At 36.2% G+C, this 12618-nt stretch overlaps 1 protein-coding gene across 2 annotated transcripts in view; it reads left to right on the top strand.

Moving 5' to 3' along the window:
- The window catches only part of MANBA (mannosidase beta), a 98466-nt gene that overhangs the window by 81988 nt on the left and 3860 nt on the right, over positions 1-12618 (top strand). For both annotated transcript variants that reach the window (XM_063108250.1, XM_063108249.1), the window contains 3 exons: positions 7976-8120; positions 11286-11428; positions 12292-12549. In XM_063108250.1, the coding sequence (XP_062964320.1) occupies positions 7976-8120; positions 11286-11428; positions 12292-12549 (546 nt within the window). The remainder of the gene's footprint in view (positions 1-7975; positions 8121-11285; positions 11429-12291; positions 12550-12618) is intronic.

Here is a 12618-nt window from a genome sequence, read left to right as displayed (position 1 = left end):
TATTTTATGAATGGATTAACCCGTTTGCAAGGGCATAGTTGTGATGATCCAATCACTTCGTAAAGGTCTTACTTTTCAAATACCATATTGGGTTTCCCACCCTCTTAACACTGTTACAATGGGGATCAAGCTTTAGTGAGTTTGGGGGGACATTCAATCCACAGCACTACCTAAGGTAAATATTTCCTTTTTTGAATCAGCATTTCTACTCCTAGCTATGTACCTTGGAAAAACGGTTGCATGATATCCACCAACAGACATCTAAAATAATGTTCATAGGTTAGGAGCATTATTCGTAATAGCCCTAAACTAGAAACAATCTAAATGTCCTTTAACAAGAGAATTTATAAACAAATTGTGGAATATTCATACAGTGGAATGCTCCACAGTAATAAAAAAGAATAAACTACTGATATCAGCATCAACTTGCATGAGTTTCACAGACATTATGTTGAATAAAAGAAATCAGATATAAAGGGGTACATACTGTACTGATTCCTTTCATACTGAAATTTAAGTATAGAAAAAACTAATCAAGGTGCTAGAAAGCAAACTAGTATTAACCACTATTGTGGAGGGGAGTTGTGATAATAATTAGGATTGCATACAAGAGAACTTTGTGTTTTATATCTTGATCCTGGGTGGTGGTCATATGGGTGCATACATATGTGAAAAGAGTTGTGCATGTGACAGTATGCACCTTACCAGATGTATTTTAAAACAGTTCTATCAAGATGTAATTGACATATCATAAAATTCACTCATTTTAAGTGTACAGTTAAGTGATTTACTTATAGAGCTGTGCAACCATGATCTGGTTTTAGACCATTTTACTTTTTTCATTAGCCTATTTTATTTCATGCACCTATGACTATGCACATACTTAAGACTATGTTAAAGCCACTGCCTATTTACCTGATGTTTCTGCCATACTTATTTCAGATTCCTAGAGATAAAGTAAAAGCCTAATCCCAATTATATAAGTTGACCAGAAGTAGATCAGAAGTTTTTGTTAAATGTGATCGCATTTTAATTTCTCTATCTTAGCATCTAAAAATGTACCAATTTTTATCCAAATTCATGCTCACTCTCATTAGTTTTCTCCTGTACGAAAATGCAAACCCTTGGATAGAAGCTGAAGCAGAAAACTGTAAGCCAAAAAGATATTCTTTTTTAAAAGGTGATGAAATGATTAAGAGAATTTTGATGTTTCAACCATAATCTTATAAGTTAGGGAAGTTTTGCTAGTGGGATGTGTAATTCATTAATTTACCAGAACGCAAGGTTAAAGTTCTATAGCCAATATTCTATTAAAATGTTTTGATATATAAAATAGGTTGATTCTTATTCGTGTGTGTGTGTGTGAACTTTTTCAGCTGTTGTTTTTCACGCTGGCTTTCCTCCTTCCAGCTGTTCATTTTATTGCTGTTACTTTATTATTATTATTTTCTTCAAAACCACATTCAAAGAACTGACAGAAATAATTTTTCTTTTCTGAACTTGCTCGCATTCAAGATACATAGGTAGGAGCTGGGTGTATAAGAGGAATTATTTGTAGCCAGTTTTGGTTGGTGATGGATTTTGTCTGATAATTTAGCACTAGCATCCTATCAAGCTTTGGCTCAGAACTGGACAGTCCTTATGTGGTTTGTTCGTTCTACTGTGGCACTTTCTGATATACAGATGAGATCTGAAATGAAAGAAATCAGAATTATGATTTTTTTTTGTTTTGTTTTTAGCATCAGATTTTCTTGACTAAAATATATACAGGAAACATTGGGGTGAAAAAGGTTTTCTTCCTCATTACTTTGATATTAGAATGATAATTTTTAACCTGTGAATCAGAAGTAAAGCGCTTTTCTGGTTCTTTTTCTCTGTTCCCACTCCCACCCCTTGTTCTTTTTCTCATAGTCTCTCCTACTGTTCTGAAGAAGAGTGCTTGCCCATGTGCCACTTTTTTGGACATTCTATTAATTAAGCAATTTTTGCAACTGTTAGAAAAGTCTTGGCCAAAAAGGCTGTGCAGTAAGTTTCTTCACATTTAGATCTTTTCCTGTCTTCTCTTTATCTTATAGCCACAAAGATGTCCTGCTCAGTCCTTGACTCTTTAATTCTCCTAATATTCCAAGATAATCTGGCCTCACCTTTCATTCTCCTACCTTATCCTGTTACATTTTATTCCAAATAGCCCATATACATAGGCACACCCACCTAAACTGTGTACGCAGATCTCACTTCCTAGTCTGAGGAAAAAACTAACTTTTAAGTGACTTACTCTACTGGCATGGCCTCTTATTAGCCACTTAGAGAGGAAGCCGGGCTAATGATCATTACCGATCCCTTAGCTTATAGCTTCCTCTAGTGTTTTTTCATTTATTCTTCACATATTTATTAGCATGTAATGATTGCTTGGGGATGTCCTTGAGAAACTCATATTTTTTAGGGGCCATTTTATCTCCCCATGCTGCAAGTAACTTGATGACAAGAACTTAGGAAAAGAGGGAGGGAAGAATTGGTAAAGGGACACAAAAATCAACTACATTGTATGTTTATAAAATAAAAAAAAAGAAAAAAGAACTCAACAAAAGAGGCAGGCTGTGCTGTAGGCCCAGGTGTTGATGCTGCTGGCTGCCCTGCAACAGTTATTTCCCTGGGTAGGCAGCACCGAGACATGATGGAAGATCCAGGCCATACCCAGCTTTTAAGATGGGGGTAGAGTGGGCAAGGGAGGTGAATGGAGTGATTACCAACATAGTACATTATACAGTACTATATAGTATGTTACAAAGTACATAGAAGCCTTTATAGGCACCACGTAATTTAACAGTCAAGCAGACAGTCAGCTTTCTTTGGGTAGACACCAAATGCCTGGCCCTGGGTCATAAAGTGCTTTTTATACATTCCCATGTAATACTTGCAACATCTCCAGATGTCCGTGTTGCTATTTCCGTTTTATACATGAGGAAACAGAGGCTTGGAAACGTTAAGAATTTTGTCCAAGGACTCAGAGCAATGAATGGATTAGGGTCTCTGCTTTTCAAACTATAATATTCTATCCCTTTACAGTTGAGATAAGGGTAGTTCTATAATTACTGAGGTGTTTGGTTGAATTGCAACATTAATTTACAGCAATCAAATAAAGTAGACATCAAAAATTTAGCACATTGAATAAAGACCTTATTGGCACACTAGAGAAAACCAATGTTGCTAAAAGTTAGCTCTTTGAAAATATCAACAGAATTGGCAAATCTTAGTTAGACTGGCCAAGCAAAAAGAAAGAAGACACAAATTACTAAATCAAGAATGAAAGAGGGAGTATTACGACTCACTTACAGAAAAAAAAGGTGATAAGGGAATACTATAAACAATTGTACGGCAACAAATCAGGTAACCTAGAAGAAATGGACAAATTCTAGAGAGACAACCTATGAAAACTGACTAAGAAGAAACAGAAAATCTGAATAGACCTATAACAACTAAAGCTTCCCCTACAAAATCTGTGATCACATGGCTTCACTAGTAAATTCTAAAGATGTTTAAAGAAGAACTAACATTAATCCTTCACTAACTCTTCAAAAAAAAAAAAAAAAGAATAAAATAGAAGAGGAGGAAATACTTCCTAACTCATTTTGTGAAGCCATTATTACCTTGATACCAGACAAAGATATCCCAAGACAAGTAACCTACAGCCCAATGTTCCTTTTGAATACAGATGGAAAAGATCCTCAATAAAATACTAGCAATGCAAAATTCAGCAGCATATAAAAAGGATTATACATCATAAACAAGTGGGATTTATTCCAGGAATGCAAGATTGGCCCAACATATGAAAGTCAATTAATTTAATACACCATATTAGTAGAATAAAGGAAAAATAACCACGTGATCATCTTAACAGATGAAGAAAAAGCATTTAAGAAAATCCAACACCTATAAAAAAAAACTCCAAAAAGCCAAAAGTCACTCAACAAACTAAAAACAGAAGGGTACTTCTTCAACCTGATAAAGGACATCTTTGAAAACCCACAGATAACATAATATTTAATAGTGGAAGACAGAAAGCTTTTCCCCTGAGATCAGAAACAATGCACGTATGCCCTCTCTTGCCACGTCTGTTCAATATTGTATTGGAAGTTCTAGCCAGGGTAATTAGGCAAGAAAATGAAATAAAAGGCATCCAGATTGGAAAGGAAGAATAAAACTGTCTCTATCTGCAGATGACATGATCTTATACAAAGACCTTAAAGCATCTACAAAAATATCATTAGAGCTAATAAATTAGTTCTGCAAGTTTGCAGGATATAGGATCAACACACAAATAACAGTTGGATTGTTATATGCTAGCAGTGAATATTCTGAAAATTAAGTATTAAATAGTACCATTTACAATAGTATTAAAATGAATAAAGTACTTAGAAATACATTCATCCAAAGAAGTACAGGACTTTCACACTGAAAACTACAAAATATTTTTGAAGGAAATTAAAGAAATTGAAAGACATTGTATGTTCATGGATTGGAAGACTTAATATTGTTAAGATGGGAGTACTCCCACATTGATCTAGATTCAATGCAATCTCTATCAAAGTTCCTACTGCCTTTTTTGCAGAAATGGGCAAGTGGGTCCTAATATTCATATGGCAATGCAAGGCACCCAAAATAGTCAAAACAATCTCAAAAAAGAAGAATAAAGTTGGAGAACTCACACTTCTAGTTTCAAAACTTTCTACAAAGCTACAGTAATCAACACAGTGTGGTACTGACCAAGGGCCAGACATGTAGATTGATTCTACAGAACTGAGAGTCCAGAAATAAACACATACACCTAGTGGTAAATTCATTTTCTTTTCTTTTTAAAAAATTATAAGTATTTATTTTCTTTGACAAAAATTGTATATATTTCTGGTGTACAATGTGAAGTTTTGATATATGTATACATTGTGGAATGGATAAATCAAGCTATTTAACATATGCATTAACTCACTTATTTTTTTGTGTGTGGTGAGAACAATTATAATGTACTCATCAATTTTCAAGTATACAATACATTGTTATTAAGTATAGTCACCATGTTGTTGTACAGTAGATCTCTTGAGCCTATTTCTCCTGCCTAACTGAAATTTTGTATACATTGATTAACATCTTCCCAATTCCTCCCCACCCTCCGAGTCCCTGGTACCCACTATTCTACTCTGCTTCTATGAGTTCAACTTTTTTTAGATTCTGCATATAAGTGAGATCATGTAGTATTTTTCTATCTGTGCTTGGCTTATTTCAATTAACATAATGTCCTCCAGGTTCATCCATGTTGTCACAAATAACAGGATTTCCTTCTTTTTAAAGGCTGGATTGTGTTGCATTGTGTACATATACCACATTTTCTTTATTTATTCATCTGTTGCTGGAAAGTTAGATTGATTCCATATCCTGGCTATTGTGAATAATGCTGCAATAAAAATGGGAGTGCAGTTATCTCTAAGACATACTGATTTCATTTTCTCTGGATATATATACCCAGTAGTGGGATTGTTGGATTATATGGTAGTCCCGTTTTTAATTTTTTTGAGAAACCACCATACTATTTTCCAAAATGTCTGTACTAGTTTACATTCCAAATGGCCAAGACAACAAAATGGCAGGGGTGGTGGTGGTGCGGAGAATAGAGTTTCCAACAAATGATGCTGGAACAACTCGATATCCACATATAAATGAATAAATTTAGACCACTATCTCATACCATATAAAAAGTCAACTCAAAATCAATCAAAGATCGAAATGTAAGAGCTAAAACTATAAAACTGTAAGAAGAAAACATAGGTATAAACCTTCATGACTTTTGATTAGGCAATAGTTTCTTAAATTTGACACCTAAAGAAAAAACAACCAAAGAAAGAATAGATAAATTGTACTTTATCAAAATTAAAAAGTTTGTAAGGCAGATAACAGTATTAAGAAAGTAAAAAATGTAATCCAGAGAATGAGAGAAGAAACTTACAATTCATATATCTGATAGGGATCTAGTATCCAGAATATATAAAGAGCTCTTAGAACTCAATAATGAAAAAGACAATTCAATGAAAAAATTGGTAAAGGCTTTGAATAGACATTTCTTTAAAGAAAATGGCAAATAAACACATGAAGAGATGCTGAACATTGTTAGTTATTAGAGAAACACAAATCAAAACCACAGTGAGATACCACTCATGCCCACTAGGATATCTAGAATTTAAAAAAGAAAAAAAAAAAAGGAAAATAACCAGTATTGGCAAGGATGTGGAGAAATTGGAACCATCATATATTGCTGGTGGGAATGTAAAATGGTTGAGCTCCTGTGGAAAACTGTTTGCCAGTTCCCCCCAAAATGAGACATAGAGTTATCATATGACTCATCAATTTTACTCTTAGGTATATACTCAAGAAAATTGAAAACATATGTTCATGCGAAAACTTGAACACAGATATTCATAGAAGCATTTATTGTAGTAACCAAAAAGTGGAAACTACCCATATGTTCCATCAACTGATGAATGGATAAACAAAATGTAGCATATTTATACAATGAAATATTATTCAGAAATAAAAACGACCGGAGGACTGATAGATGCTGCAACATGTATAAACCTTGAAAAAAGCTAAATAAAGGAAGCCAGTCATAAAAACCACATATTGTCTCATTCCATTTATATGAAATGTCCAGAATAGGCAAATCCATAGAGACAGGAAGTGGATTAGTGGTTTCCAGAAACTAGAGAGAGGGGAAAACGGGGAGTGACTACTAACTGGTATGGTGTTAATTTTTGGGGTGATGAAAATATTCTGGAATGAGATAGAGGAGAGGCTTGCACAACCTTGTGACTATACTAAAAACCAGTAAATTATAAACCCTAAAAAGGTGAATTGTAAGATATGCAAATTATATCTCAGTTTAAAAACCAACTTTATTTGAAGATTCTTATTGTCAGGATAATTTAAGTAAATAAAATATATAAAAATGGGGGGAACTTGGTCACAAGACTACTTTTTGTTCCAAGGATGGGGAGTGTGTTTTTGGAAAGTGTAGCCCAGCTCCAACTCTGTTACTCTGGAGGAAGAGAATGTGGGTTTTGGAAGACAGCAAAGCTGGAATTGAGACCTAGGTCTTGGTGTCCTTGTCCAGTTTTTTTTTTAATCGTACCATCTGTCTCTCTAAGGAGTCTGATTTCATAAGTGTAATCAAGCAAACTGCTGAAAAGAGGCATACTTTTAAAACAAAAATAAGGTTTGTCTGCTAACAGTGAGATTGAGTAACCTAGGAAATGACTAAGCATTTATCCCTCACATGTAAAGATTGCCCTCCTTAGGAAAGCATACGTGGGTACATAAACACAAGTACAATTTTTAAAGAGAAAGGAGCAGTTCCAGAAATTTTCCAGGGAACTAGGATTGTACAACATCCCTTTAAGAAGTATGGTGGGCAATAGTCTTCTGCATTTTTATAACAAAGGTGTCATTCATTAGCCTGCTGGTTTGGGTAGACTCAGATCCATGTTGTTGGCATCGTACTCTCTGTATGGAGGGTACCACACCATGCTAGAGCCCAGAGTGGCCAAGAGTTTTGAATGTATTAGCAAAATTTATCATTAAAATAACCTAGTGTTTGACTACATATGGTATTTGCTCTGGAATAATAGTCTGTTTTCTTTCATTGCCTACACTACATTAGCAAAGAAACTTTTATACAGTTCTGTTCCTTTTTCACTCATTGATATAATCAATCAAACCCCAAGCCTCCCAGACAAACCTACTGTTATAGACAACAGCTTCTCTCATGCTAAGGGGCTAGTTCCAGATCTAATATAATAATGGTATTGCTAACACTAATAAAATTCCCTAATTTATCCAATTTGCTTTTTTAAAAAAACCTCAAGTCTATAATTTTCTCAGATCTAAGCCTACAAACAATAACATCTGTGTATAAATGTTCCCCCTGTATCAGGTGATGCAGGCCCAGTGTGTCAAAACAGAAACTGAATTCTACCGACGCAGTCGTAGTGAGATAGTGGATGGAGAAGGGCACACCATGGGGGCACTTTATTGGCAGCTGAATGACATCTGGCAGGCTCCTTCCTGGGCTTCTCTAGGTAAGTGTTTCAGTGTTCTTTATGTGAGTGAGAGACAGCAATACCTATGGGGAGAGGGACTGAGAGAGCACAGAGCATGAGGGATCAGATTAACCCAAGCAGAACTATGGCAAAGAGGCCATTCTTGTACAGCTGGTCTATGAACTACAGCCACCCCACTCACCTTCAAAGTCTTTCCATGAGGCTTAGAGGCAGGCTGTAAGGCTGATTATGAGTTCTGTGCTGTGCGGAGTCAGAACAGCAGACTAAGAAAGGGATAGATTCATGTCTCAGCTACATGTCTTAATTATTATGTTGAATTTTGAATTTATTTACAAGTACTTTCCAGTGCTAAAGGAGCATGAACTTAGCATCCCTTCTTCCGTGCAGGAGAATTCAACCAAATGGAATGTTGGCGCAGTTTAGTGTTAAAGTACTCCTTTCTCTGACTCCCTTCTAAGTCCATAAGGGCATTTTTATCATGCCCTATTTATCTCTTGGGGGAAAGGTAGTAGCATCAGAAATCTAAATAGGAAAAGTTATCAGTTGAACCAGCTCAACTAGCAACAGATGTGATGACTGGCATGGAATGTGCAGTTTGAATGATTCCATCTCTTTTAGTACATTAAAAAAAAAAAAAATTAAGGAATAATAATGAGTCTTTGACCTTCACTAGAGGTGATCTGAAGAAAAGTTCAGTTAATAATATAAACAATAGTTTGGGGTCAAAAATGAGGCAAGGCTGTAAAGTAAAGGATATTTTGCTGGGTAAGGCTCTTAGACTGGTTGTGAATGCAAATCCAAAGAAATTCATTCCAAACATGCTTTAATTGGTGCCCAATGGATAATTCTTACAGGGAATTGGATTTTTGATCAAGTTTCTCTGACCAAAGTCTTAATCAGCACTGTATTATTCCATTTCTGTTGCTTATAATAAAATACCCGGAATTTGGTAATTTGTAAGAGTGAATGAGGAGGTTAGTCTCTCTCTGCTCTGTCATTTTCATAACGTGATACCCTGCCATTATCGTCGCCACCACCAAGACTTTCACCAGCTGTGTTCCCTGGACTTTGGACTTCCCAGGCTTAGAAACTGTAAGAAATAAATTTTGTTTTCTTTATAAAACACCCAGTTCTGTGTATTTTGTTATAAGCAACAGAAACAGATTAATACACAAAATAAGAGTTTGACTGTTTCGTAGACTCTGGCAGCACCCTTCCTTTGTGGAGTGTCACCAGCTCCTTGTACTTATTAGAGAAAACAGGTATTAGGAAGAAGCTATGACAATTTATGCTAATATCCGCTCTTGCTCTGGGCAGCCTCTTAGACCTTGTTTATCTCTGTTTAATTGGCTCAATAAATCCATTGCTTATAGTGTGTGCAAGTGGGGGAGATATGTGTCTTCTTGTCACCTGAAATGTGATACTTTAAAGGGATCAATAGCTACTTAGGATCTATATAGGCTTTATATATTTCTTTTTCAAAAATTCATCAAATTTATAGTTATAATTTTGTAAATACAAAAATCCACCTGGACATTTTGCTTGGTTCATAACTTGGACATTTACAGAGTTAATGGCAAAGCCAGAAATCACATATTTTTAGCCTGTTATTCAGAGTATTATGCTAGTATCTAAACTTTATTACTGATTAGTACCCCTAGGGTATTGTCTTGATCCATTTTATGTTGCTGTAACAGAATAGCACAGACTGGGAAATTTATAATGGACAGAAATTTATTTGGCTCATGGTTCTGGAGGCTGAGAAGTCCAAGCGCATAGCACTGGCATCTGGTGAGGGCCCCTCACTGCGTCATCCCATGGCAGAAGGCAGAAGGGCAAGAGAGTGCGAGGGAGCCAGAGAGTAAGAAAGGGCCAAACTCGCCTTTATAACAACTCGCATGATAACAACATCAAACCATTCAAGACGGTGTAGCCTTCATGGCCTAACCACCTTTGAATGGTCCCACTTCTTAACACCATCACAATGGCAATTAAATTTCAACAGGAATTTTGCAGGGACATTCAAACCATAGCAGATGTGTATCAGTGAAACCTTTTGCTTTAATTCCTGTTCTCCTGAGTGTATTCTGCTTGTGGCCTTGACTTCTGGAAACATATATGTAAAGGCTTTCTCCTGTAATAGATATCACACTCAAGAGTGTGTCAGTTACCTCAGGTCTGAGTCATCTTCCATTTAAGTCAAAACTTTTCAAATATAAGTTTTAGTTCACTTTATAGATCCAATAGGAAAGGCTTATCCACACCCCCGCCTGCAACCTGTTGTTGTTGTTGTTATGAAGTACTAAGAGTTGGGATTGAAGTTCTGGGGGTTGAAATTTTGCAAATTCCTAAAGAAATTAGTTTTGTCTGGACTTTAAAACCACATTTCTCCATCTCAACAGCCTGTTCTTGTACTATGCATTCTGGCATCTCTCTGTCTCTCTATGGCTCTCTGTCTCTTTCACTCTCTGAAGTTGTTTGGTGATGTGGTACTTTGTGGGGAAAGATCTTCATTCTGAAATAGAAGAATATTGAGAAAGGAAAATGTTGAAAGGTTTTTTATGTTTGTGGGTTTAGCATACAAGACATGTCAAAAAGGCAAAGAACTCTACAGATTCTTGACAACTTCTAGCTGTATTTGAGGAATTGTCATTAATTGTCATTGGTTTGGATGTTTTCCTCCAGTCTGACTTTGCCAGCCATATTTGCATAGTGGTTGTTTTGGTTTGCCCAGAGGGTTTTGTGCCTATGGGGAAAAGAGACTTTGAATTGTAAGGAACATAAATTAATAGTTGTAACAGGTGTTCACAACCAGTGCTCCTGCTTTCTTTTTTCATGTATACATAATAAAATGGAACATTGATGTTTTGAGCTCCTGGAAGCAGAGTTGCATATGAGAAAGTGCTAGCTGGAAGTTAGGTCTGGGCTCAAAATATTGCCTCCAGCATGTCTGAATTAACTGCATGAGCCTTGTTTTCTTCTTTGTGAAGTGGGTTGTTAATGCCTGCCTCACCAAATGGCATGAGGGTGACATGACATAATGTCCACAATGCTCTGAGCCTGTAACAGTCATGCATTCCCTCCCCTGTTGACTCTTCCTCATATGTTCACGGCTGGGTCATGTGGACAACGACTCTGACTGCTTGGCCCTGCCCATCTCCTAATGCTCTTGATTATTTTCAGAGTACGGAGGAAAGTGGAAAATGCTTCATTACTTTGCTCGGCATTTCTTTGCTCCACTGTTGCCAGTAGGCTTTGAGGATCAAAATGTGTTTTATGTCTACGGTGTCTCAGACCTTCACTCAGACTATACAATGACACTCACTGTAAGTTACTTGGATTTTTTTCTAAGATAGAGGGAGACTCTTAGATTATTATTTTTTTTAGTTTAGTTATATTTTCTGGGAAAAATGAAAGAGAAATTAATTTGTATCAAAATGTTTGTAGTGTCTGTAGGAGAAAATGGGCTGTCTTTGGAGTCAGAATACACATATTCAGGTTAAAACTCTGCCATTTATTATGTGATCTTAAGCAAAGCCTTCACGTCTTGGTGATTCAATTTCATTATCTATAAAATGATAACAGTCTGTCTTCTTAAAGTATTTCTATGAGCAATGACTAAAATAATTAGATGAAAGTGAATCATATAAACTAGAAAGTGCCACTTAAATATGAGGTTATTTATAATTATGAGAAGCTGGAAATAGTCCAAACTTTACAAAAAGAAATAGTTAAAAATGGTATGTTAAAGTGGAAATCACTAGAACTATTCAGAATGGGTCTGTGGAAAAATAAACCTGTATTTAAAACACGTGTAGGTAAGAAGAAAGTAGAAACTCAAAGTCTTGGGTGGCTCTAGTTTGGAGGATGCTGATACCACTGAAGATAGGTCGTATTTATAGAATGATTACAGTATACCAGGTACTGTGCCTTCCATGGATTCTTCATTTAATTCTCACAGCAGCCTGTGAAGTTAATGCTGTCATTATTCTCATTTTACCTGTGAAGAAATGGAGACTGAGAAGTTGAATAACTTAGTCACATAACCAGTACTTAGTGGGACTGGGATTAAAACTCAGGTTTCACTGTCTCTTATGGTATTTTGACTTTCAATTATTACTACTACTATTAGTCTCTAAAAACAATAGTAACCAAGAATGTTTGTTTTTATTGTTTTCTTTCTCCCCAGGTGAGAGTCCATACGTGGAGTTCTCTGGAGCCTCTGTGCTCTCACGTGACTAAACAGTTTGTGATTAAAGCAGGGAAGGCTGCTCCCCTCTACAATGAGCCAGTGTCTGAATTGCTGAGTAGATGTGGGAATTGTACACGGGAAAGCTGTGTGGTTTCCTTTTACCTTTCAAGTGGCTATGAACTCCTGAGCCCAACCAACTATCACTTTTTGTCTTCACTGAAGGAGGCCGTGGGGCTCATCAAGACAAATATCACTGTAAGCACTGGTCACCTGGGGTCACAGTGGCCTTTCGGAGCTGTCCTGCTCGTGGAGTCGACATGTTAC

The sequence above is a fragment of the Cynocephalus volans genome, chromosome 9 (genome assembly GCF_027409185.1).
Source record: "Cynocephalus volans isolate mCynVol1 chromosome 9, mCynVol1.pri, whole genome shotgun sequence".
In the NCBI taxonomy this organism is placed as follows: Eukaryota; Metazoa; Chordata; class Mammalia; order Dermoptera; family Cynocephalidae; genus Cynocephalus; species Cynocephalus volans.
The sequence above is the reverse complement of the archived record's forward strand: the minus strand, read 5'-3'. Positions and strand labels throughout refer to the sequence as shown.